This window comes from Capra hircus, chromosome 16 (genome assembly GCF_001704415.2).
Source record: "Capra hircus breed San Clemente chromosome 16, ASM170441v1, whole genome shotgun sequence".
Lineage (NCBI taxonomy): Eukaryota > Metazoa > Chordata > Mammalia > Artiodactyla > Bovidae > Capra > Capra hircus.
In genome coordinates, this window is record NC_030823.1 from 4,042,859 (window position 1) to 4,069,925 (window position 27,067).

General features: G+C 50.8%; 2 protein-coding genes across 2 annotated transcripts; one reads left to right on the top strand and one right to left on the bottom strand.

The window, feature by feature from the left end:
• Nucleotides 2,136–6,092, top strand: IL24 (interleukin 24). The gene is made up of 5 exons (XM_018060104.1): nucleotides 2,136–2,336; nucleotides 3,426–3,488; nucleotides 4,313–4,471; nucleotides 5,032–5,103; nucleotides 5,997–6,092. The coding sequence occupies exons 1-5, from the start codon at nucleotides 2,166–2,168 to the stop codon at nucleotides 6,078–6,080; spliced, it is 549 nt and encodes a 182-aa protein (XP_017915593.1). The 5' UTR covers nucleotides 2,136–2,165; the 3' UTR covers nucleotides 6,081–6,092.
• On the bottom strand, nucleotides 5,607–27,067 carry FCMR (Fc fragment of IgM receptor). Its single transcript, XM_018060103.1, has 8 exons — nucleotides 26,811–27,067; nucleotides 19,533–19,868; nucleotides 18,646–18,777; nucleotides 17,450–17,672; nucleotides 13,159–13,295; nucleotides 12,679–12,837; nucleotides 11,900–11,958; nucleotides 5,607–8,107 (listed from the first exon to the last, which is right to left on the bottom strand). The coding sequence occupies exons 1-8, from the start codon at nucleotides 26,845–26,847 to the stop codon at nucleotides 7,931–7,933; spliced, it is 1,260 nt and encodes a 419-aa protein (XP_017915592.1). The 5' UTR covers nucleotides 26,848–27,067; the 3' UTR covers nucleotides 5,607–7,930.

Here is a 27,067-nt window from a genome sequence, read left to right on the forward strand (position 1 = left end):
TGTTTGCTTGCTTGCTTGTTTTTACTTTATGGATGTAGAAACTGAGGTTCAAGGTAGCTAGATGACCTGCCCCCGTCATGTCGCCAATGGCAGAGCTGGAACTCAGACCCGGCGCTCACTGCACCCAGGGGCTGCTTCCCCCACGGCCCCACCATCTAGAGTGAAGGTTGACTAGCAGTAGCGTCATTATCTGGGAAAGCATGACCAGTTTCCCTTTCTCCACCTCCCTCTGCCTCCCCCGCCCCTCCCCCACGGCCCCCGTGTATATGAAGCTCCACAAAGCCTGGCTTGCCCGCACACCTTCACTTTGGAAACAACTTCCGCAGCTGGAACAAGAGCCTTCCATCCGCCGTTACACCCCTGGTTGGTGCATGGTGTGTGTGTGGACGCCTGCCCAACCTTCTTCCTCTACGACAGGAACCAGCCACCACCAACCAGCAAGCCCTCAAGCATCAATTCCAGGGCCCGAGGTGAGTGATGGGAGATTCCTGAGTACTTGGCTTTGAAGCTTTAGACCGACTGCTGCCCGATTGAGCATAGGGGCTGGGGGGACATAGAGGCCAACTTTGTCACCATTTACGTAAAGGGTGAGATACGCCATGAGGAGGAGCTGCTCTCTTGGGTTTAACATCAGAAAAGTTTAGGCTGGAGGAGAGGAAGGCTAGGAGGATTATGAAGCCCACAGGTGAATTTGCAAGAGACTGAAGAGCCTGTGGCTTTGGAAAGAAGGGACCAGGAAGACTCTGAGGGAGAGGCTGGAGCTCAGAGCTGCATGACAGGACAACGTGTGCTGGCCCCAGGCCCGCTCCTCTGGCTCGCAAGTTGGCAGGCACTGGGGAGACAGACCTTTTCGGGGCTTCCCGCCCAGCTGAGGGGTGGAAGACTGAGTGTCCTCAGGTGTGAGATCAGGGCCTGGAGTAAGAAAGGGAGGGACCGAGCTCTGAGGAAAGAAGAAAGAAAGAGAAGCAAAGGGCCAAGGAGTCATGGAGAAGCAATCTCTGCATACAGTTATGACAGACAGACAAGGGGGTTCCCTGCCTCTAGCTTGCGGCTCTTCACACAGTCATGCAGTGGGAGGCTTTAGAGGTGATTCATGTGGAAACCTGATTCCTCCTCTTGCTCAGTCACCTGAAAAGTTACTTCCTAGTGTCAAGAGTGAGTCGGTCAGCTGAGGTGGCAAAGTGAGTGTGCCTACCAGCTCACCCATCCCTGTGGGCCAGGATTAAACCCGCAGCTCCTCTGGTCAGTGATGAGAGCCAGAGGTGGCCTTCTCCGGGGGGAGGGAAGAAAGACCTTCCCACGTGTGTCCGGTGACTTGAGGGCAGAACTCAGACAGGCGAACGTGTTCTGCCGAGTTTGGGATCCTTGTACGTACGTGTTCTTTGGCACATTATAGCTCCCCGTTTCTTCACTTTTCTTGGTCAAATTCTGACTGGTGGGATGTTGGCTAGAGAGGACTGTAATGGAGCAGAGAAGGTGGGGCAGGGCGTGAGTGTGTGTGTGTGTGTGTGTGTGACACAGAGGGGCGTGGTGAGGAAGGAGGTAGCAGGGATAGCCAGACCAGTGGGTGTAAGACTGAGGGGCAGAAAGGCCCTTGGGGCCGAAAGACCGTTGCCCCACCCAGGGCACCCCGGCAAGGCCACATGTCTGAACTGTTCTAACACCAGGAGTGCACCCTGGTTTCAGGTTTCTGTGTGTCCCTGAGGCTGGCTGCGGCAGAGCCAAGGAGCCTCACTCCAGGGGACCACGCCTGGGGCCGAGGGCCTTGCTCACAGGGGCGCCTCCTTCCCACAGCAGGATGCCCCCTCACAGGGGTGCTCCCTTTCCCCAGCAGGGTGCTCTGTCACAGGGGTGTCCCCTTCCCCCAGCAGGATGCTCCATCACAGGGGTGCCCCCTTCCCCCAGCAGGATGCTCCCTCACAGTCACAGGGGTGCTCCCTTCCCCCAGCAGGATGCTCCCTCACAGGGGCACTCCCCTTCCCCCAGCAGGATGCTCCCTCACAGGGGTGCTCCCTTCCCCCAGCAGGATGCTCCCTCACAGGGGCACTCCCCTTCCCCCAGCAGGATGCTCCGTCACAGGGGTGCCCCCTTCCCCCAGCAGGGTGCTCCCTCACAGGGGCACTCCCCTTCCCCCAGCAGGATCCTCCTGGACCTTCTTGCTACAGATGGGCTCTTCCATGTACGTGGCTGCTCTTCCCTGCCTGAGTCTGATGCTGCTTCTCTGGAGCCCGGGGCCGTGGGTCCAGGGCCAAGAGTTCCAGTTTGGGCCCTGCCAGGTAGACGGCATTGTTCTCCAGAAACTGTGGCAGGCCTTCTGGGCCATGAAGGACATCGTGGTGAGTGAAGTGTTGTTCTGGACCCAGCCGTGGAGGGAGGTGATTCTGGGCAGAGGAAGATATTTGACGATTATGGAGCCCTTTGCAGCTTGCTAATCTTGTTCCTACCTAGGAGCTTAGTGAAGTCAGAGATATCGTGGGTCCACATTTCCTTCTGCACTTGAGAAAACTGAGGCTCAGAAAGATGTGGCCAGTCCATAGGAAAAGAAACACAGCCCACGAGGAATAAAGAAGGAAGCCTGATTCATTTGAGCTTCATCTCTGTCCCAGGGTTACATAAGCCTTCACCCATGGGAAGTCATGGGGAATCCTTTGAGACCCACCAGAGTTTTCACCTACTGCTTTGCCAGCTCCTAGTTTGTTCCCACCTGCTGAGGCCTTGATTCAAGATTGAAAGAATGTTTAATTCTGAGTTGGGAAAGAATGGTTAATGCATCCTGTGACACGTACTCCTTAAAGGACAATCCAGATGCAAGCAGAATGAAGGAGCTTGACAAGGCCGTCTGGGGAGAGAGGAGAGTGCTGGACTGGGACAGGACACCTCTGTGTGATCTTGACCTTGAAAGCAATCCATACAGCAGCCTCTCCCGACTCCTACCCTATCGGTTTCCTTATTTGCACAATGAGGAGGTAGGACAAAGGAGCTTTAAAGCTCCTTCTCTCAAGGATTCTTTGGCTGGAAACCCAAGAAGTGGTGGGCTGCAAGGGAAGCCTCGAGGTACAGCCTCCCTGACTCTCCATGGAAGATGGAGGTAACATTTTGCTCCTAGCGGTTCTTAAACAAAATGGGCATATTTCTTCATGCTTCAAGTGACCAAAGGAATCAAACAAGTCCTTCATCAAAGCTCTTAAGAACATCTAGGATTCCATCTGCCCCTGGGAGGCCAGGATTCGTGATTTTCTGGAGCTGGAACCTTGTACCTCCCCCCCAGGGGCCAGCTCAGCATGGCCCTCCCTGGGTCCCCCTGTGGCCTCTGAGGTTGCACAGATTAGATAGACTGAAGGGTCTGGGCAAGCAGCATGTATTTGCAAGGTTGGCTTCTATGCTGACCTCCAACCTGGAGACATCTGTCCTTTCTGTTCCCCAAGCAAGCTCAGGATAACATCACGAGTGTCCGGCTGCTGCGGAAAGAGGTTCTGCAGAATGTCTCGGTAATCAGAGGCGGGGGAAGGGTGCTGTCTCCTCTGGGTGGCTGGTCTCCTGCGGGTGAGGCTGTGGGGTGCTCCAGGGGAGGCTTATAGAAGACTTCACTTCTGTCCTGGGCTGAGCCTGCACAGGTCAGGGCTGAGTGGTGAGCCGGAGGAGGAACATCCAGGGTATGCGAATACAGGCCCTGAGGAGAGGGCAGGGACTGAGGCTTGTAAACATCTGTTTCCATTTAGCCAGTCTCCATCAATCTGGATTTCTCTTCTGCTCTCATTGGCCCAGAGCCATCTGCTTGCGCCTCTTCCATGCCCCCACTTTCTTCTCACCCATCTAGGCAGTGAGCACAAACCACCAAGCTCTGACCCCTGAGGGATGCCGAGCTCCCCTCTGTGGCGCCTCGGGGGCCCAGGGTGCAATTCCTACATTCACAGACACTAGTTGTCTCTCTCTTCATTTCTCCTTCTAAACCTTTTCCCTGCCAAAGCTCAGCTAACCAAGAGGTGGTGCTTTTCAAGGCCCATCACTGCCCAGAGCTATTAGAGAGGCCATGGGCTGGAGAAGAAAGAAATATAACCTCATGGGAGGTGGGCCTGGGCCTGCCACTGACTGGCTGTGGGACCCCGGATGAGCCCTTCCTTTCTAGGCCTCTGGGTCCTCTGGTCAAACAAAGATGTCCGAAGGCCCTTTAAAACCCAGCGCTTCAGAGCCCCATCTCCTGGAGGAGCCCTGCCTCCACTGTGCTTATCCTGCCTTGTGCGCCACGTGGGTGGTTCATTGGGGTCAGAGTGGGCAGAGGCCTGGGCTTGGCAGTGACCCTGCCACCCACCAGGAGACTGAGAGCTGCCACCTCCTCCACGCCCTGCTGAGGTTCTATGTGAACACCGTCTTCAAAAACTACCATGACAAGGCTGTTGAATTCGGGATCCTGAAGTCATTCTCTACTCTGGCCAACAACTTCTTTGTCATCGTGTCAAAACTGCAAGCCAGTGTGAGTAGGACAAAGCTGGGACGGAGGTCCACAGGAGATGCTGTGTTTTCAGAAGACTCCTCTTCCCTTATCTGGCCCTGGCTTTCATTCCGTGATGCGGAGCGGCAGGTGTCATGGAACAAGGCACAGGCTCTGGACACGGGCAGTGCTGGGTTAAGGCCAGGTCTGTGTCTAACAGACTGGGTGTCCATTTGCAAAGTGGTCAATCTCTCTCTCTTTTTTTTTTTTCAAATAATCAATCATATTAATTTGAAATGCCTTTGAGAGAGAAATTGGGAGACCAAAACAAAACAAAACAAAAACAAAACCCGCTTTGGGCTTTGGTTTTCTTATCTATAAAGTGCTGATAATCACCCCTACCTGGCAAGACTACTGTGAGTATGAAAGGAGGCAGTCTCTGCTGCACGGTGGGAGGTCAGCATTGGCTGCCTTGGGGATGTGAGATTTGGAGCTGCCCTCTTAGGCCTTGGGAGTCCCTCTGGCATTACTAGGAAAGAGTGGGAGAAAGCACCTCTGCTCCTACCTGACACTTGGCACAATTTTCTTTTTCTGTTATCCAGCAGGAAAAGATGTTTTCTACCCGTGAGAGTGCGCGCAGGCGATTTTTGCTGTTCTACCGAGCATTTAAACAGGTAATCAAGGCCGGGAACTGAGAGCTGCCCGTCTGAACTGTCGCACGAGGGTGCCTTGGGGACCTGATGGAGAATTCAATGTAGGGGACTCCATCCAGCTTGCCCCTAAGCCACCTGACTTAGCAGGAGCACAGCCATACTAGAGCTGCATTAGTTACCATATACTTTGCGTAAACACTGCAAATGACATGGCCAATTTTTCTGCCAGTTTTCAAGTTAAAACGCTATTCTATTTCCCTACAAGATGATTTCACTACCAAGGACATTCCAAAATGAGAGCTTTATGGGTACCTGAGGTGGGCAATTGGTGAGTCAAAAGTGAGGGAGAAAGAAGGGAGAATCCCCAACCCAACACACATCTGCAGTATTTTCCAGGATGGTCAAAGGGTCGAGTTTGTGACAAAGAATTATGGGAATTATGTTGTCTTTTCCTAAATTAAGAAAACAAAAAAAATTTCAGTTTCATCCCCAGCTCCCTCCCCAAGACAATCCAATTTTGATCATTTTTTGAGGAACAGATATACCAGTTTATAAACAACTGGTGAAGAGCAATAACATACTAGGGAAAGGGACCACCCAGGTCTCAGTTTCCTCATCTGCACAATGGTCTCAGGTGGATGGAATCCACCCTGCACAGGGATTCTGATGCTTATTGTCAGGGACTCACGATGCTTTTCCCTTGACCCTTATTTGTGGCCACTCACCAACCCATCTGTCCTTGCCTCCCAAGCAGACAACACACATAGAGAAGAAGTGGTGGGTGATGACTTTGTCAGAGGCCATCCTAAAGGGGTCACAGCCCACGATCTACAGTCGTACCAGGTTCAGGGGTCAGAAGGAAACCTGTTCCCGTGGCTAACATGGCAGGGCTTAAATTTTTCCTTTCCCTTTAGTTGGACAGAGAAGCAGCTGTGACCAAAGCCTTTGGAGAAATGGACATTCTCTTGAGATGGATGGAGAAATTCAATCAGCTCTGACGGCCTAGACCAGGATACCCTCCTTCTTCTCTGCATCATTTCAGATGAGGGTCCCTTCCCGTGTTGTCCTCTGGGCACTTCACACCCTTGACCATGGGTCCTGTTCTTGGCCCAACCTTACGACTTCATTCTTTAAGTGACTGCAACAACAGTCATGGAAGGTTCCCTTGGATGCTGTGAATAATCTACAAAGCAGACTCCTATATTTATTACAACTCTATTTAATTCCCATCAGTGTTTTAACTGATGCCATATTTATTTGTCAGACTGAAACCTCTATGAGAGCACCAAGGACAGTGCCCCCGTTTCTCTGTTTTCCCCCACAATCCTCGCGACTCTGTGGGGTTAGTGGATGGGAATGTTCAGGAAATGCTTAATAAATTGGATTTTTTAAAACCTGTCTTTGAATTGCTGAGGAACAATGAGGGATGCTGGGATATGGAGTTGAGTCTGAGGGCATGGAAATCACATGGTCACGACATCTGCAGGAACAGAGCGCTGGGTGAGGTGAGAGCGCTGGTTGGACATGTAAATGAGGAAAGACAGAGCAGAGACGGTGCCCAGCACAAAGCAGATGCCCCCTTAGCGCTGCCTCTCGGTCTGCCCTTCCCGCCTGCTGCCGCCAGTCCCACCCCTCGGGTGCGCTTTCCGATCCTGCTCCTCTGCCTTTGTCTCCCGCCTGGGGGGCCGGAGTCAAGCTGACATTGCGGCTGCTGTCCTCATGCCTGGACGCACAGTCCCACCTGTGAGGGCACTCCCTGCTCATAAGGCAGGCACCTCAGTAGCCTCTGCTTTCTAGCACTGGGCCAGTGCACTGTGAGGCTGAGTTGTGTGTCTGGGAAAGGCCTTCTTCTTAAAAGCAAGACTGGGCATTCTCTCGTCTCCAGCTCTTGCTGAACTTTGTAGTTGATTTCAACCCAAAGATACAATGCCTGCCTAACTCTGCCCTCTTTCAGAACACTTAGGAGGTCGAATACATGTAGGATGTGGGCTGTCTCTTCTTCCATGATGTCAGTGCTCTTGCAGAACAATGGGCCCGCCAGGAATCCCAGATCACTGTCCTTTCCCACCTGGCCATAAGCCACTCGGACTGGAACAGAGTGTATTTCTGAAAGCAGACAGTTGTAATGGCTTTGGATAGGTCAAATAGACCACGGCTAAGATAGTACTAGGCTATAGAAGAAGGATAAATAGATAACAAAAGCTATTCTATTTCTCAAAGAGAGAAAATGCTGGAGTCGGGGTCCTTACGTGGATCAAGGGAGGAAGACCTAAAGAGGTTATCCACGTGTGTCACTAACAAGGATGGTTCTGAAAATTTACAACCCTTCATCACATCCAAATAAACTGCCATCACCAGAGGACTCCAGACAAACAGAAGATCACTAGTAAGTGCTAGCCCTAAGACTGGGGCAAAGAGGTTGCCAGGGGTATTTCATACCAAGGTCCCTTCCTAGCTCAGGGCTGAAGCGTGTCTTCACAGGGCAGTCCAGGTACCTTCTGCCGGTGGGGAACTCAAGCTTTCAAAGCAACAGCTATGCCTCCACTCCAGCCCAAGGCCATGTGGTCTAGAGCCAGGGGAGTAAGGACCCTGTGATCAAAAAGACTCTGCAAGACCATAGCCTGTCACATGGTTTGGAGAGGAGGCAGGTGGCATCAGGGCAAATGCTCTGCATTCCCAGAGGCCACGTGAAAACCACCGGGGGCTCAAAAGTGTGTAAGGAGAGCTGGAGGAGGGGAGACTGATCAGTGCTTGGGGCAAACAGGCAGGGACGAGACTTGAGGTGGGGAGGTAACGAGGCTTCTGAAACAGATGGAGTGGGTGTTGGGAACCAGCAGACAGACAAGACTCATTGACACCAAGGTCTGGGCCCAGGGGCACAGCTGGAGAGGTGAGTCAGGCAGGCAACATTGACGTAGTCATTGGAATCAGTGTCCTCCACCTGGGCAGCAGTTTGGTGGCAGAAGCTTACATATTCACAGTCGATCTTCAGAGATGGGACAGGGAGCCAGGGAATTTCAGGTACCTGGAAACAACCAAAGAAGCATCCCTGGGTTTGGGTAGGGTGACTATAGTATCCACAGTGGGCAATGGTGGGGTGGGGGTTGCAGTCCTCCAGAAGGCAAAACGCAGAGGTGGTTGAGCTCCATCAGGTGGCTCAGCCCTGGGGATTTTCAGGGTGGTGCCTCATGCTCTACATAACTAGAAAACACTTTGATCTAATACGGCAGGAAGTGTTTTAAATGGGGCTCAGACAAAAATCATGTGACTAAGCATGGGTCTGGAGGAGAACCATCCACCAGAGGAGTTTCCCCTCTGGATTAGATGATGTGACTTGTAGGATAAATATGCATCTTCTCAGGGAATTATTCAGAAGGAGGATGAATCATCCTCTGCACCTCCATAGGCCTTTCATTTCCTGGAGAGGCTGTGACGTGATGGGACAGTGCATTCCAGGAAGGAGTGGGTGGTTGAAGGGGAGGAAGGTAGCAGGCTGTGTAGAGCTCCACTTCCCCGGAAAGAAACTTCAGGATCATCTGCCTTTGGGATGGATCAGTTCTCGGAGGGCAGGGCTATGCCATGACCCCAGCATGGCATAACTATTGTGACATCCACCCAGGAAGGCTGCAGCAGGGAGAGTCGCATATTTTTAACACAACCACTGAGAACTAGAAGTTCAGCCCCCTGAACAGAGCAGGCACTGAGTAAGTGCTCACTGAAAGGACCTGTTCCTTTCTGTACTTTACCAGAGAGGAATTGGGCAGCAGCTTGCTTCAAAAATGTATCTCCCACTGCCTGTTATGGTTCATCATTTGAGACTGATCTGGCTTAACCATTTTAAAAAAGTCGCTCCCTGTGAAGGCTTAAAATACTCAAGTCATTTATCATAGGCACTTTGTTGTGAATTTGTTTCATCAAGATTTTTTTATCCCTGATAGCAGGAGTGTGACTTTTAAGCAGAGAGGAAGGGTAAAATTTAAGCAAGGTAAAGGCACCTAGATAGCATAATCAAAAGCAGAGACATTACTTTGCCAACAAAGGTCCGTCTAGTCAAGGCTATGGTTTTTCCAGTGGTCATATATGGATGTGAAAGTTGGACTGTGAAGAAAGCTGAGCACCAAAGAATTGATGCTTTTGAACTGTGGTGTTGGAGAAGACTCTTGAGAGTCCCTTGGACTGCAAGGAGATTCAACCAGTCCATTCTGAAGATCAGCCCTGGGAGTTCTTTGGAAGAAATGATGCTAAAGCTGAAACTCCAGTACTTTGGCCACCTCATGCGAAGAGTTGACTCATTGGAAAAGACTCTGATGCTGGGAGGGATTGGGGGCAGGAGGAGAAGGGGGCGACAGAGGATGAGATGGCTGGATGGCATCACTGACTCGATGGATGTGAGTTTGAGTGAACTCTGGGAGTTGGTGATGGACAGGGAGGCCTGGTGTGCTGTGATTCATGGGGTCGCAAGAGTCAGGCACGACTGAGCGACTGAACTGAACTGAACTGAACTGACAGGCCCACATGAGGCCATGTGTGGTCACAGAACAGTTTCAGAGAAAAGGGCTCAAATGGATATGAATTTGAGGAAACTCCGGGAGATAGTGAAGGACAGGGAAGACTGACATGCTGCAGTCCATAGGGTCACAAAGAGTCAGATATGACTTAGCGACTGAACAACAAAGGGTAGAGTTGATGGGCACTGCGGGGCCTACCCATGCTACTGAGAACTCCTCCAGCAGGGCTCAGCAAGGGCAAGCTCCAGAAGCTGGGCCAGATGGGGGCAGAGCTGTTGCCTGTTCCCAGGCATCACTCTCCCCTTTTTAAGCAAGACGCACAGGGATAGTTTTCAGCTTCCCTTGAACACAGGTGTGACCATGTGATTAAACTGTGCCCAGTGTGAAACTTCAGGCTCCTGGTCTTAAAAAAGCAACATTCTCTTTCTCCCTCTCATGTGCTGGGATGCATACATGGTGCTAGTGATTGAGCATCAACCACGGATGAGGCAAGACTCCGGGGGATGGTGGAGCAACAGTCAGAAGGCCTCTGAGGCCCCGGATGACGCCATGGCTCAGGCCACCTCCTCCTGGCTCCCTGTCTTCACTTTTGAGGAAAACAGGCTTCCATCTTGTGAGCCCTGGGGTTTAGCGTTTGCTGCAGCAGCTTAGCCTACACCCTAATTAAATCAGGGACATTTGCCACACTTAGTTTTCCTGGTTCTGGAAGCAATAATGTTTCTGCTACTGTGGATGCTTTAGAGAATAAAATGTTCTCTTCTTAATTGGGGAAGACAACGAAGGATGAATAGTTTAACATTTTTTCATACACCCGCCAGTGGCCATCAATAGAAAGACGAGAGAGAGAGAGAGAGAGAGAGAGAGAGAGAGAGAGAGAGAGAGAGAGAGAGAGAGAGAGGGAGAAAATGACTTCCCTACTCCACATCTAGATTTCAAGAGGAGTCTTTCTCACTCAAAGTGTTGAATCTTATCTGTACAGTCTATGGAATTCTCTAGGCCAGAATACTGGAGTGGGTAGCCTTTCCCTTCTCCAGGGGATCTTCCCAGCCGAGGGACTGAACCCAGGTCTTCCACATTGAAGGCAGATTCTTTACCAGCTGAGCCACCAGGGAAGTCCATCTGTGTCTCTGCTGCAGCTGCTAAGTCACTTCAGTCATGTCCGACTCTGTGCGACCCCATAGACGGCAGCCCACCAGGCTCCCCCGTCCCTGGGATTCTCCAGGCAAGAACACTGGAGTGGGTTGCCATTTCCTTCTCCAATGTGTGAAAGTGAAAAGCGAAAGTGAAGTCGCTCAGTCATGTCCCACCCTCAGCTACCCCATGGACTGCAGCCTTCCAGGCTCCTCCGTCCATGGGATTTTCCAGGCAAGAGTACTGGAGTGGGGTGCCATTGTCTTCTCCCTGCTGCTGCTGCTGCTGCGGCTAAGTCGCTTCAGTCGTGTCCAACTCTGTGTGACCCCATAGACGGCAGCCCACCAGGCTCCCCCGTCCCTGGGATTCTCCAGGCAGGAGTACTGGAGTTGGGTGCCATTTCCTTCTCCCTCAGTTCAGTTCAGTTCAGTTCAGTTGCTCAGTCGTGTCCGACTTTTTGCGACCCCATGAATCGTAGCACGCCAGGCCTCCCTGTCCATCACCAACTCCCTGCTGCTGCTGCTGCTAAGTCGCTTCAGTCGTGTCCGACTCTGTGCGACCCCAGAGACGGCAACCCACCAGGATCCCCCGTCCCTGGGATTCTCCAGGCAAGAATACTGGAGTGGGCTGCCACTTCCTTCTCCAATGCATGAAAGTGAAAAGTGAAAGTGAGGTCGCTCAGTCGTGTCACCAACTCCCTAGGCCAGGCTTAATTGCCTCCAGTAAACAACCTCCTCTCATCTTAGAGGGCTTACGAGAAAGTACTTCCTCAGATGAAACGGGTAACTTCTACCCTCTTAAGACCTACTGGAAACTGAATCTCTTACACAGGAAAGCCCTTCTCGTATTTGTACAGTCGACATCTAGCATCCTCTGCTTAAGCTCTCATTTATCCCGTGAGAAATGCCTGGCCAGAAGCCAGGTAACTAAGTCTACCACAATTGTTGGGTAGCCGCCTACGGGCACCGTCCAAGGAGGAAATGGATACTCACTTCCCGAGGCAAGGACCCGCAGCAGCTGGGAAAGCCCGCGCCCTCCCACGAAGCCGAAGCTCAGCAAACGGCGCGCGGGGCCACGCCCAGGTCTGGGGCCGCCCTTTCGAGCCGCAGCTGCCAATCAGAGGCGGGGCGGGGCTTACCTGCGGCGGGCGGGGCTTACCCGCGGCGGGCGGGGCTTACCTGCGGCGGGGCGGAGGCTGCGGGAGCTCCGGGGCCTGGGGGCGGTGCCGACCCTCCACCTGAAGGAGACGCGGAGGGCGGCATGAGGGCGGGGCCCAGGGCCCAGCCCCGCCCCCCAGCTCTGCGGGGGGCCCCCGGGCCGTGGGCCCTGGCCCGGCGGTCCGCCGCAGTCCTGGAGGCGCGGGTCTCCCGGCTCGCGCTCTGCGCCGCGCGGTTTCTGCGGCTCCAGCTGGCGCGCCGGCCCCGGCCCGGCCCCCTTCTCCCCCACCCCACCCCGCTCCAACTGCCCCCCAACCCACCCCGCTCCCACCCCACCCCGCTGCCACCCCCCACCCCACCCCGCTGCCACGCATAATGAAGTTTATGCTCCATTCACAAAATCTAGCTCTTCTATCAATGACTAGGAAACCAAGAAGGTCTTTTTGACATAAAACATAAAGCAAAGGACAAATTCACTCAAATAAGCAATTCACTGCCTTTCTTTGAACCTCCATTTCTTTATCTAGAAAATGAAGCCGCAGTTTCTTTGGCTCCAGCTCGCGCGCCAGCCCCGCCCCCGCCTCCGCCTCGTCCCCCAGGACCCCCACCCCTCCAGTCCCGCCCCCCACCCCGCCTCGGCCCCCACACCCCTCCCCACTCCTCCAGCTCCACCCCGCCCCAACCCCCCTCGCCCCCCCCCCCACCCCCAGACCCGCCTCGCGCCCGCGCAAGCCGACCTTCTCCCCCCTGCCTGCCCGCACGCCCAGCCCTGCCCTCCTCCCTCCTGCCCGCAGGCTCACCAGCCGCGTCCACGCCGCGGGGCCGCCGAGGGCAGGCGCTGTAGATGTTGCTCGGCGTGCGTGGCCGCCGGGACACGCGCGGCCGCTGGGACCGGGCCCGCTGGGAGGCGTCCACCGTGGGCATCCTCACGGCCAGTCGGCGGACCCGCCTGGAGAGAGCTTATCAACCAAGCCGCAGGGACAGAAAAAGGAAGGAGGGTGTCAGAGGCCCGCACTCGCCCAGTCTTACAGAAAACTAAAGACGGCCCCCTGCCCGCTGTTTGGGAGCGTCTGACCTGAGGGTGCTCCGCTCGGAAGTGGCTCGGAACCCTCCACTTCAAGTTCGGGCCGCGCTCCTCACCGTCCCCATGTCCAGACAGCCGAACCCCATCCCGAGTCCCCCCAAACTCAGTCTGCTCATCCAAAGGTCCTGAGTGTCCCTGGGGGATCAGAGGGAGTTGGGTGCTCTGGGTGCGCTGTCACTGGGCCCGACCCACTCACCTTTCCGTCTTTGAACGATCCTTTTCGCCAGCAGCCCCAGAAGCGCCAACAGTATGAGACCCAGGATGGTGGGGATCAGGACGAAGACACCTTGGTCTTCCATCCCAGACGCAGCACCCGGGGCCTGGTTGGAGCCGCTGAGCAGGGGAGGAACGGGAAGAGGAAGGAGAGGTCAGGAACGGAGGGGGACTTAAGGCAGCACCCCAAGGGCCAGCTTTTGAAGGCGGTTCACAGGTTTGTCCCTTGGATAGCAGAATTCTCACCCCACCCCCCCTCCCCCAACCCCACCCCTGTCACAAAAGGGCCTGTCTATGGAGTCAGGAAACCTGGATTAAATTTCAAGTTTAGCTTTTTCCTGGCTGTGTGATCTTGAATCAGTTTCCTAACCTCTCTGAGCCTCATTTCCCATTAAATGGTTACAGTAAAACCTGTTTCACGGAACAGTTTAAAGATGAAATAAAAGAGGGGCTATAAAGACCTTAATGTAGCTGACCCAAGCAGCAATCAACAAAGGTCAGTTCCGCTTTCAGCTCTCTCCACCTCAGTTTCTTCACAAGATGACTGCAGATTTTAGATGAGTTAGTTTCTGATAACTATGGAAGAGAAGATGTTGCTCCCTTTGCCTAGAAGGTCTTCCCTCCATTTTCTCCACATGTTGAAATCTTATTTTCCTTATCCATTACATAAGTCCTCATTTTCTTCGCCAGTCGTGGTGAACTAGAATCAACTTTTTCTCTGTCAGCACTTCCTCAGTTCACACCAGTTACAACACTTCTCACAGTCAAGACTAGTATTAGTAAAATAACACCTAGATATCACACGTTTTTAAACTTTTCTACACCTTCAGGACATAGCACAATGCCTGGCATGTAGTGGGGATTTAAAAACATGTTGGTTGAGTTAATTGAATTCTTCTCCACTAGTCGGCTGTTATGGTTTAATAGACTAGGAATCAGAAGTCCTGGTTCTGTTTGTAACCACTTTGCTCTCGTGGGCTCAATTTCCTAATTGTAAGACCCAAATGGTGTCAGAAATGCCTTTCTTCGTTCACGTTTGCCTTTGCTTGTGTGTGTGCCTAACTGCTCAGTTGAGTCTGACTCCTTGCAGCCCTACGGACTGAAGCCTACCAGGCACCTCTGTCCATGGGATTTTCCAGGCAAGAATACTGGAGCAGGTTCCCATTTTCTCCTCCAGGGGATCTTCCTGACTCAGGAATAGAACCTGCATCTCCTGTCTCCTACATTGGCTGGCCAGTTCTTTACCACTGAACCACCTGGGAAGCCCCTTCTATTTGCTTTGGCAACAAATAATTTGCAGGTATTACTGGTTTCCTTTGGAATCTGTTCTAATGCTGCCTCCTAGTGGTCGATAGCAGCACTTTCCTGGGCTGCACCCCATCCATTAGTTGAGAGCTGGCCAACAGAAATGTAGTCAGAGCCGGATACGGAACTTAAAATTTCCTAGTAGCCACGTTGAAAAAGTAAAAGGAAACACGCAAAAGTAATTTTTAAATTATTGATGGTTTAGTAGCTAATTTTATATTCATTTAGTTCTTCCGTGTCGAAACAGGAGCAGTCTCTCAGAGCCATCTATAATAGCATGATTCTATGCTAGTTTAAAACTCAATCCAGTTGTTGGGTTGTGGCCAATTACCTGTGCCTATTACTTCTGGGTTACCGTGGTGGATTTCTGTTCTTTAGGGCTCTTATTGGATACCCCTTAGGAAATTTGTTTTAGATGAGTGTTCAGTCCTGTTCTGTCTATTCATAATAATTCTACATGGGATCCTCTCAGCTGGCCAATTAAAAATACCTGCTCTGAGGCTGGCCATAGATTTAAGTTTTCTCCTAGGGTCATTTAAACTCAATCGGAGTGATGAGCTAAGTCTCAATAAAAAATTAACTTCTCATCTATTAAAAGAAAAACTCCTACAATTATGGGGAGGATCTACATGGTTAACACCACGCTAACTTATATGCAGAGTACATCATGAGAAACGCTGGACTGGAAGAAACACAAGCTGGAATCAAGATTGCTAGGAGAAATATCAATAACCTCAGATATGCAGATGACACCACCCTTATGGCAGAAAGTGAAGAGGAACTAAAAAGCCTCTTGATGAAAGTGAAAGAGGAGAGTGAAAAAGTTGGCTTAAAGCTCAACATTCAGAAAACGAAGATCATGGCATCTGGTCCCATCACTTCATGGGAAATAGATGGGGAAACAGTGGAAACAGTGTCAGACTTTATTTTTGGGGGCTCCAAAATCACTGCAGATGGTGACTGCAGCCATGAAATTAAAAGACGCTTACGCCTTGGAAGAAAAGTTATGACCAACCTAGATAGCATATTCAAAAGCAGAGACATTACTTTGCCGACTAAGGTCCATCTAGTCAAGGCTATGGTTTTCCTAGTGGTCGTGTATGGATGTGAGAGTCGGACTGTGAAGAAGGCTGAATGCCGAAGAATTGATGCTTTAGAACTGTGGTGTTGGAGAAGGCTCTTGAGAGTCCCTTGGATTGCAAGGAGATCCAACCAGTCCATTCTGAAGGAGATCAGCCCTGGGATTTCTTTGGAAGAAATGATGCTAAAGCTGAAACTCCAGTACTTTGGCCACCTCATGTGAAGAGTTGACTCATTGGAAAAGACTCTGATGCTGGGAGGGATTGGGGGCAGGAGGAGAAGGGGATGACTGAGGATGAGATGGCTGGATGGCATCATGGATTCGATGGACGTGTCTGAGTGAACTCCGGGAGTTGGTGATGGACAGGGAGGCCTGGCGTGCTGCGATTCATGGGGTCGCAAAGAGTTGGACACGACTGAGTGACTGAACTGAACTGACTGATGGTCATTTAAGTTTAAAGTCTCCTCTATGTTGGGAATGGTTAAATCATACCAAAAATGATCAACCTGGTAATTATGAGACAAGGCTGGGTGCTTTATGAACTATGCCTGTTATAACCCTCAGAGAGAGTGATTGGTATGGAACTCAGTAGATTTGTGGCACTAATTTATGGCCTTGACATCTACAGGAATGATACGAAGGTGTAGCCTGGGATTCCCATGAATTTAAGGTCATACATGTTAACAAATTACAAGTAACCCCAACCAATCTACCATTGGTATGATCCCAATGGGTCAAAGATCTGTATTCTATTAGTATGACCATTTAGCAGTGTGTGTGTGTGTGTGCCTTCAATGGGGTTGGAGGATGTAATTGACCATATCTAAGTCTTGACAACTTTCATAAGCTTTAAATGATAGTAACCGGGCTACTAGCCTGTTGAATTCTGAGATCTCTATGATGAGAAAGGCAGTGCCACACAACTGCAAGACCCTTGACACCTTACAGCATCTCAGGGAGATATCTGTGCTCTAATTCAAACTGAATGCTGTATTTTTGAACCTGATAAATCCTTTAATGTAACACATTTGAACCACATGAAAAATCAGATTTCTGCTCTCAGTGACCCATTCCTTAGTCTTGACAATCTTAAAAAAAAAAAGAAACTGGTGTGGGAAGCTCATGGATAAAATATTTACTTTTAATTCCACTATGTTATTAACTATACCATTTGTATTTTGCTTGTTTCACAAGATTATTATTTGTTGTATTACCAAGTATATGACTGAGCCTTCAACGGAAATGGTGACTAGACTTGAAGCAGTGGATCAAATGTATAGTTTGATATACGATCAATGATTGTAATAATATAACTCTGGAAGGCAATGGCACCCCACTCCAGTACTCTTGCCTGGAAAATCCCATGGACGGAGGAGCCTGGTGGGCTGCGGTCCATGGGGTCGCTGAGGGTTGGACATGACTGAGCAACTTCACTTTCACTTTTCACTTTCATGCATTGGAGAAGGAAATGGCAACCCACTCCAGTGTTCTTGCCTGGAGAATTCCAGGGACGGGGGAGCCTGGTGGGCTTCCGTCTATGGGGTCGCACAGAGTCGGACACGACTGAAGTGACTTAGCAGCAGCAGCAGCGTCAAAACAGATTTGCATAAATGTTGAATGACTGAAAGATCTTTGTCTCGTCTCTACAAGATCTCCTCCTGGAGCACTCAAGTATGTACTTGTTAATAGGACTGATGAGTTAATGTTATAGCTATAACATTAGTATAGCTATAATAAATATATCTATGCTATATTTCACAGTGACTTCTAGAGACAAAGCCAAGAAGTGTCTCTGTTGGTAGACATTTTAGGGAGATTTCGGTGGATCTCCTAACTCTAGTCTCCTTTGACCAGCTTTAGCCCATCCTGGATGGTGGAGGCATCTTACCTCTGTCTGTGAAGCCTGGTTTGCTGGTTATAGCTGGCCGTCTGGAGCCTGAGAAGCCCCTTCTGAGCTGAGGTTTTTGAGGTTGTGATGGATGGCAGGAAGATGGTGGGCTCAGCAGTTGCTGCCGAAGATGCCCTGGAAACTCGGGGGCGGTGGGTGACTGAGGGGTTGGGGGAAGCCTGGTGTGCTTGAGGAGACTTGGTCCTTTGAGCTGGTGTGGTTACTGCAGGACAGAGCAGGACAAAGTGACCTTCCATATCCACACTTTAGTCTCTGGTAGCCTTGGGTCAACCATTTCTTTCCTGAATACATTCTTTCCTTTTAGGTAGACTGCCTGTGTTCTTGCAATCCACATTGCCTGAAATGCCTTCTGAACAGGCCATCTACACCTAGTCCCTTCTCTCTATATTTGCTTCAAACTCCATTTCCTACAGAAAGTCTTCCCTGACTTCCCAGGCAGAAGAGCTTTCCCTCCTCTTAACCATGGAGAAAACCTCGACTGTAGTTCAGTTCCCACCCTGACTTGTATTATATCTATGTGTTTGTCTATTCTCCCCCATTCCACACCTGTCAGTCACAACCTTGGGTATATAATGAGCTCAGTGACATTATCCCCCTCTCAAGGGCCAGCAGAGTCCTCTAGTGTAACAATATTCAATTAATGTGTCTGCCTCTCAGGGAACATGCGAGGATATGATGGAAACATTGTATGTCAAAATGCATTCAAGACAGAAAAGTGATGGAAGTGTAAAAGTATCATTAGTATAATTATTATTAATCTTATTGTCGCAAAATAGAGCTGTTAAATTACTGTATGCCATCAAATGGAAGATAGCCACATGGGGAGCAGAAGGCAAGAGGACTTCTGGCTGGGAACTGTCTGCCCAGGCTTGGTTTCCTAGTCATTCATAGAAGGGCTAGATTTTGTGAATGGAGCATACACTTCATTGTGCGCGGCCCCACCTGGTGGTGATGTGTAAGTACTGCAACTAGTGCCAAGTGGCTGAGGGATGGGCTTGAAAACCTTGGAATGCAGATCTCAAGGAGGTTCCCTCTTCCAAGACAGGGAAATACACACGTGAGACTCAGCTCTGCTCTCCCAACCACTGCATGAACTGAACACATATCCCCTCATCCACTTTCACAACAACATAGAATTTCCCCCACTTCCCCGGCCCTAGCTTCGGGGAACTGACCTTTGGACATGAATTCTAAAGAACTGGCATGTGGAGGCATCTGGAACCAAGGAGGCATGTGCATTTGTAGAAATCTATTAAACCATGCGGGAGGCTCAGGCATCGGCTCTTCTTCCCAGGATGGCTCGTAAACTACCAAAGGCAAGAGAAGTCCATTGGTGGTTCTCCAGCAACAGCCTGAGGCCCGGGGAGGGACTGCTGGTGTGAGTCGAGGCTGACTCAGCCAGGGTAGATGGCAATAAAGGGATGAGGACATGGTGCCCACGAGAGGAGCAGAAAAGTGACTGGGCTGGGGTCTTCCCTGGGAAAAAAATCCTCTTTCTCCCTAACGCAGTGGGCATTCTCTGCAAGATCAGAGTCCATTGGGAATGAGTACTGTGTATGTCTGAGGAAGTCAGTGGAGAAAGAAGGGAGAAAGGAGGGGATCTGGAGCAATAAGGAAAGGATCGTATAAAGCAACAAATTTGGCCATCAACTGTGGCTTGAAAAATGATTGTCTTTCCTTTATATTTATCCCTGATATTTCTGACGGGACAGTTATGGGGCTGCTTATCTCCTTTTGCTTCCAGTTTCCTCCAGTCTCAGAGCCTCTCCTCAATTTCACGCCCACCCCTCACTTGGCTTGTGACCCGGGAAAGGTGGGCACGGTACCACCCGGGGGCGCACCGATCCTGTCCTTTCTCATGGCTTGGAGAGAAAATTTGGTGGATCATGAAGTTCAATGACTCTATGAGGTTACAGTGCCATGGATCCCAGTTTCCACTGGACTAGCTGGTATGGCAGCAGTGTTAGGGTGTGGGGGCCGCTGCGGCCCCATGCTTGTCCCCGCCTTCCCAAGGGGCAACGGTTCCTGGGGGTCCTGAGCCTCCATCGAGTGGGGCACCTACCGCTGTGAACAGTCAGGGTAATCTGCTGGGTCTTGCCTCGGTCTGTGTTCAGGCCCACCCCACAGGCATAGACCCCACTGTCATTCTTGGTCAGCGCTGTCATCTCCACCAGGAACAGATTCCTGTCCGGATACTGCTCCAGCGTGACTCGGTGCTTGAATTCCTCCCTGACAAATTTGCTGCTGGACACCACGGTGGTGCATCTTCCAGACTCGTCAATGGTCCGGCACAGGTATATCCTCACATACGTTTCAGGAAGTGGGCACTCAATGGTAATGGATCCTCCCAGCATTCCCTCCATCTTTACTTCTGGAAGGACCTTTGGGGCTCCGACTACTGCAGGGAGAGAGAGTTAGTGAGAGGAAGCCCCACCACCAGCCACGTCCCCAACACAGCCCTGTTTCCAACCTGGGCCCCAGCGCAGCCTCATACTCATCCCTGCATCCAGCTCCATCCCCATGAGCAGCCCTGTGCCTCCCTCATGTCTAGCCCTAGCTGCACCCACAGCCTCTTTCCATCCTCAACCCTGTTAACCTCCTTGGTCCAGCTCTATGTCCGTCCCAAGGCTCAGTCTCTCCCTAGCCCAAGCCTTCATGTAGCCCTCCGCCTTATCATCACACCTGAACCTCTATGGACCCAGACACCAACCTCCTGAGAATCTAGTCAAAATGCCCACCCCACTCCAGGGGGGATGCCACGGTGAACCGCCCCCCACAACCAGCATGTGGCCCCTTAGTGATTTCAGTGTGTTGCCGGGAGGCGTGGTGAAATTTACTGCGACAGGTTTTCCTGTCTAGTTTTGTTTCACTTGGATCCATCCCACCAAAATAACTCTTTCACCTCCAGTTTTTTTTTTTTTTAATTCAATCATTAACAGGTATCTATTGAATCACGTTCATGTGACAAGCTAGCTGCCATTCCTCCCTCATAGAATGAGTCACTTATTTAGTGATACAAATCACTGGCCACTACAGCAAAGTGTAATAAATCCCATGGTGTGGATACACAAGGCTCCTTGGAAGCAGCAAGTGGAGTGCCTGATCCAGGCTGCCACGGAGGGGAATTTGAGAAAGGCTTTCTGGGAGAAGGGCTATGTAAGCTGTGGCCTCAAGGATTGGGTATGCAGGGCTAAGAGAATGACGGTCATCCTCACCGAAGGAGGGAATACAGAGGGAAACAGGAGTGTGTTTGAGTGTGTGCACATCTTGTTTGCGCTTTGGGGCTGGTGTGGAGCAGGGAGGAGTGAAAGGTGTAGCTCCTAAGTCGCTGGCATCAATAAGCTTATGCAAGGTGGAGAGAAGGCGGGGCTAAGCTGGAGAAGAGGGTATGATTTTCAACTAAGTGGGTCCAACAAGGGTCCGTATATTTCTGGGAAGATGATGCAGAGGATGGAGTGTGTGTGTTGGGGTGAGGCTGGGGGGACTAGGGTGGAGGAGAAACCTTTCTAGACAGTGAGAATTGGCCCCATAAAGCCTAAGAGAGGAGAGGGGACACAGCATGTTCATGAGGAGGGGAAGGGTGTTCACAAGCTTCCCAAAATTCATCTGCAGAGCACACATTTAGAATCGCTCTGGGGAGTCAGGGGAAGAAGTGGGGCTGCAGGCTTTTAGATGCACTGAGGAGGACATTCTGGGGGGAGGGAAGGATGGGGATACCCGGAGAGAGGAGGAAACAACCGTGAGAGCATGGGACAGGGTGGAGGAGGCTAGAAAAGGGCTAGCAGGGGAGTGTTCGCAGGAGTTCGTTAGTATCTGGATGTGCAGCTGGTTAGCACAGCAGGGAGAAGCAGAGGGCACTGCCAGACACGTGTGAGCGGATGTGAAAGCCCTCATGCGAATCACCCACCTCTGCTTTAAACACCATGGAAACTGAGACGAGGGAGGCAGCCCTGTGACTGGAACATGCCAACGGAAGGGCGACCCATTCAAAAGGCAAAGACCCAACCAAGGGGCTGGCGGAATGCCCCGTAGGTCCAGAGGGACCACACACACCTGTTTGCAAAGCCTGGCACCTGAGAGTGAGCATGCAAATGTTTTCAGATCAGCTCAGCCAGAAAAGGGCATGCTGGCTGCTTTCTCAAGGGTGAGGCGCTGTACAATGGGCAGAGGCAAGATAGAGCAGAGAGGGGTCATGACGCGTGCAGGCACCTCCAGTGGCCTCTCTCTATTCAGTGGGGTACTGCTGGTCACCCTCTGGCTTACGCAGATCCTACGTTACGGACTATACATTTGTACTGCCCAAAACTCGTGTGTTGAAGCTCCTGTATTATAGAGTGGGGCCTTTGGAGGTAGGTGGGGTTAGATGAGGTTATGAGGCTGCAGCCCTCAAAATGAGATCAGTGTCTGTATTCTCTCTATTTACACAGGAGACCACACGAACACAGATGGAGATAGTAGCCTTCTGCAAACCAGGAAGAGGGCCCTTGCAGAAACCAACACCCTGATGTAGGACTTCTAGTTTCCTGAACTGTGAGAAATAAATGTCTATTATGGAAGCCACGCGATCTATGACACTTTGTAACAGCAACCAGCACTGACTGGGACATCCTTAGTGTGCAAACTTTGGATGGATGAAGCACAAGGAAAGCTGCTGGGTACCCTGAGCTCTGGTCCCAGGGAAGCATTAATGGGCAAGGTGAAAATGACCAGATTCTACTCTCCTTGGAGTTCATAATAGCTTCTAACCACAAGCGAACTTCCAAAATAGGAAAAAAAAAGATAGATACAACCTCCAAGTTTAGAACTTAGGCACAGTGTATATAAGACTCCTGTGGGGGAACTTGCTAGGATGCAGATGACCTGGTCCTGCCCTTCAGCAAGGTGATTATATCTGCTTTGAATGGGTGAGTATGTCTGCTGATGAATCTGCATTTTTAGGTAAGCAACCCAGGTGCCCTTGAATTTTTGCAATTTTGAGCCTTATGATTACATTTCCAAATGATTCCAGGGAAGAAAGGGGGGAGTAGAAGTAGATATAAAGGAATCATCCTGTTTAATACTGATGTTTTAGAGAAGCTGTGATGTGTCATTCATCTCTGAATTGGTGATTTGATTTTCAGTGGTGATGGTAGGGGAGAGGGATTTATGTGGCATAAAAAGTCACCCTCAACATGTAATTGGATATAAATATACGTTTGAAATGGGCTTCCCGGGTAGCTCAGCTGGCAAATAATCCAACTGCAATGCAGGAGACGCTGGTTCAATTCCTCGGTTGGGAAGATCCCCTGGAGAAGCGATAGGCTACCCACTCCAGTATTCTTGGGCTTCCCTGGTGGCTCAGCTGGTAATGAATCCACCTGCAATGGGGAAGACCTGAGTTCCATCCCTGGTTTGGGAAAATCCCCTGGAGGAGGGCATGGCAACCCACTCAACCCACTCCAGTATTCTTGCCTGGAGAATCCCCACGGACAGAGGAGCCTGGCAGGCTACAGTCCACGGGGTCGCAAAGAGTCAGACATGTCTGAGTGACTAAGTACAGCACAGCATATATTTGAAACATGGAAAAAAATCTTGTTTTTTAATACAAAATAAGGTTTAGGCCCCAAAGCCTTGGCTGTGGCTGTGCTCTGGGAATAGCCTAGATTCTGCAGGGTGGTGATTTTCTAGGCAGGAGAGGTGATGAGGACCCTATCGACTCCAGTCACAGCAGGATCTCTGGAAGAAGGAAGCTGACCTGAGAGCTTTATGTTTATCAGATGGAGCAGGGCTCTTAAAAAAATAAAAAAGATGAGAAACATCCCAAGTGACTTCCCACTTCTGCACACTCTGACTTGCGTGTGTCCAGGCCTGCTGTCTGCCTTGGTCCTGTTGCTGTGAATGGAGTATCTGTCTTCTCTCAAAAGCCAGTCTTTTGCCCTGGATCCTGAGTCCATCCCATCACCTCCTACAGAGCCTCTCTCCTGCAATCACCCCCTTTCTCTGCCTGCCTCGGTGGTTCCTCTCTTCCAGCATTAACATGGCTCACACACATGCCCTGATGATGCCCACAGTGGAAGACCCCTCGTCGACATCCCCCTCCCCTTCAGCTGCAACCACCCCTCTCCCGTTCTCCTTCTTAAAACCACTGAATCCAATCCCACGTCTCCTAATTCCTTTTCCACCTACGTCTGTCAGAATTTTGTCTCCAATATTCCATTGATACTGCTCCAATCAAGTCACCAAAACTTTCCTTGTTGCCACATCGGTCACTTGTTTGCCTTCTTCTTTTTTTTTTTTTTTCTCATCCTCTTGGCAGCATTTGGTGGGATAGAGCCTTCCTGCCTGGAAATGCTTTCCTGGCTTCCCTGACGTCACTCTCTCAATGGCTGTTCTTTGCCATCTCCTTACTTCTCCTTATCTGTTCACTTCCTTCTCCTCCTCACTTACTTCTTTGCCTCCTTCCTTATGTACGGCTCCTTCTCTACCAGTTTTGGGCCACCCCAGGGCCTGGCACTGGGCTTGTTCTCCTCTCTGTCCCCCTGGGTCTCCCTGCAAGAGCCCATGGGCTCCCATGCCTTTTAGTGCCAACTCTGTCTAGATCTCATCACTGCATGGATCTCCAGCCTTGTCGGTACCTCTGAGCTCCAGACTTGCCTTTTGGATCCCTCCACTTGGACTTCACTCAAACGTCTAAGATATATTTCACACTTACAATGGTAAAAGGGGAAAAAAAAAAACCACCCTCTTGATTCCTTCTCCAAAACCTGTTCCTGTACAAGCTCTTCCTATCTCCGAAAAAATCGTCAACGTCCATCCAAGTGCTGAAGCCCCAGAGTCATTCTCATATTAAAGAATTAAGGTAAGTTTTAGGTGTGTATTTGTGTACTATGTCACAGCATCAAGTGTGTGCATTCTTACTATTACAGGTCAAGGTAAAAACAGCTTGAAAGCCTACATCCTATCCTACTGTGTTGCTTTACTGTGGACCTCCACCTGGGGCCCCAAGTGATGTGGCCTGTAGTTTGTGCCTCATGCGATGGGTTCTGGGACTAGGGCCACCCCTAAATTTGCAGGACCTGGGGCAGGAATACAAATAAGGCCTAAATATCATAGTCTGAATAGTTTAAAGTTAATCACCAAGCTAGTAAACTGTTGTTGTTGTTAAGTTGTTCAATCGTGTCTGACTGTTTGCAACCCCATGGACTGTTGCCCGCCAGGCTCCTCTGTCCCTGGGACTCTCCAACATCTTGACAAATTTATGCCCTCCTTGGATGTCCATTCTCACACACGCTGTGCAGGGGAAAATGGCCTCAAGTTTTCTGCCTCCAGCTTCTGGCCCCTCTCCCTTCAATTCTCATCCCTAGCTCCTGCCCACTCCTCAACAGTCCTAGAATATACTTGGTGAATGACCCAGCTTGCATGTATAAACCCCATCTCCTTCCCAAACATCCACCTGTAGCCATTTTACAGGCCAAGACATAAGTCTAGGATAGAAGACCCAGGGTAGTGTTGCAGAGTCGTCAATGGTGGATTAAGAGTCATTTGGACAGGGAATTTGAGGTCTAGCAGAGGCGGTGTGGATGTGGGCTTGGGGTAAGCATGTCCTTTCAGGTCTTGAACTCCTCACCCCATGGGGACTGGCACCAGTGGAGGACAAAGCCCAGAGTAAGGACCCTTCTGGCTAGAAGAGTCATATTGCCCTCGACAGACTGCTGGACTGCAATTCGGGTGCCCTTCACTTCTAGACATCTCCCACATCCACCCAGTCCCTCTTCCCTCTCAGGCCTAAGTTTGGTTAACCATCCACTGTGCTCACCCATGTCCTACTACCTGTCACAGAGTCTATTTCATTAAAACTTCATTCCTTTGGGCTTTCAGAGACTTCCAACATTTGACTCAAACATTTGCCTTTCTTCAAAACTCCAGCCATCACAAAGAAAGCAAGTATGAATAAACAACGACTCTGACCCCCAAGAAAATTACTGCCGAATCAGTAAAATATTGAGGTTCCAAAGAAGGGGCTCTGGAAAGTGTAGAGAAGGAGGTGGAGGTTGAGATGGGCTTGAAGGGCTGCATCAGTGGTGGAGGTGAGGGGAAGGGTGCTCCTGGCAGAAGGAACAGCAGGAGCAAGGCCGTGGTGGCAGGGAGGTCCAGCACACGTTCAGGGAGGTCCAGCACACGTTCAGGGAGGTCCAGCACACGTGTGCTGGCTGGAGGTTACGAAAGTCCTGGGGAGAATGATAAGCTCAGCGTGTAAAAGCGGAGGCCAAGGAAGGAGTTGGTATTTCAGGAGTTTGGTTCAGTTGGTAGTAGGAGGCATGGAAGGTCTTTGGGAAGGATGATGTTAAGCTCAGAGGCAAGAAGAAGTGAGGTGGACGTGGAGCCACGGGCTGTCAGCTTGCAGAAAGCAGGGAGGCAGGTAGAAGCTGCTCCTGTGCTCCTTTTCTTTGCACTCCTCTGCTCTGCCTCTAGCAGAGGCTGCCGTCTCTTCCTGTCCTGGTAAGCGTGAATCTAGAAACTGCATGAATTGGCCATCAGTTGGGTCAAAGTCTGGTTGGGGGTTAATGGGGAGAGGCACGTAAAAAGCTATTTTGGCATTTTGCAGCTGAGATCACAGATAGTGAAGACAGAGGAGCTGATTTAGGTGATGACCAGTGAGAAATATGAGGTTTGGTGTCAGGCCGGTTGTATTTTTGATCTTGATGAGGTGTGGAAGTGGGGGTGCCCGAGAGACGGCTGTAAATCAAGATATGAAACTCTGGAAATGAAGTGAAAGTGTTTGTTAGCCACTCAGTCGTGTCCGACTCTTTGTGACGCCACGGACTGCAGCCCATCAGGCTTCTCTGTCCACGGGATTCTCCAGGCAAGAATACTGGAGTGAGCTGCCATTTCCTTCTCCAGGGGATCTTCCTGACCCAGGGATTGAACTTAGATCTCCCGTATTGCAGGCAGATTGTTTACCGTTTGAGCTACCTGGGGAAGCAGGCCTACCAAATGGACCAGGGAGTCTTCGATTGGAACTTTGAAAATTCAGGAGATAAGAGAACCAAAGAAAGAAAGTAGAGGTAAGAAGAGAGAATGCTGGAGGCTTTGAACAGCCAGATTAACAGGCTGACACCTGGGAGAGGGGACACCTTCAGCCTTGTGAGTCAACACCTTAGCGGGCAAGGAGGCAAGCTGCAAAATGCCAAAATAGCTTTTACCCACCTCTCCCCATTAACCCACCCTTATCCTGCCCCAGGTACTGGTTTACAGCTAAATTCATCTAGACGCTTCTGAGCCAGAGATACCCAGCTACTCCCCTACATGTGACCAATTCAGTCCTCGAACGGCGTCCAAGGTGTTTCTCCAGAGCACTTACCTGGAAGGAAGTAAAGCGCCCAAAGCCACAGGTCCATGGCTCCTTCCAGAGCAAGGTCCCATCCAAGGGCCCCCGAAGAGGGGGACAGAGGCCCGCTGCTCACCCAGGCGCCGCCCTGTGCCGTCTGATGCTCAAAAGAGATTTCTGGGCCCCCACGAGGAGTGGGGCTTGGAAATGAGGAAATGACAACCTATCTTGTTTGCTTACCAGTTTTAGACGGAAAAAGAAGATACCAGCAAACCGCAGAGGAAGTCAGG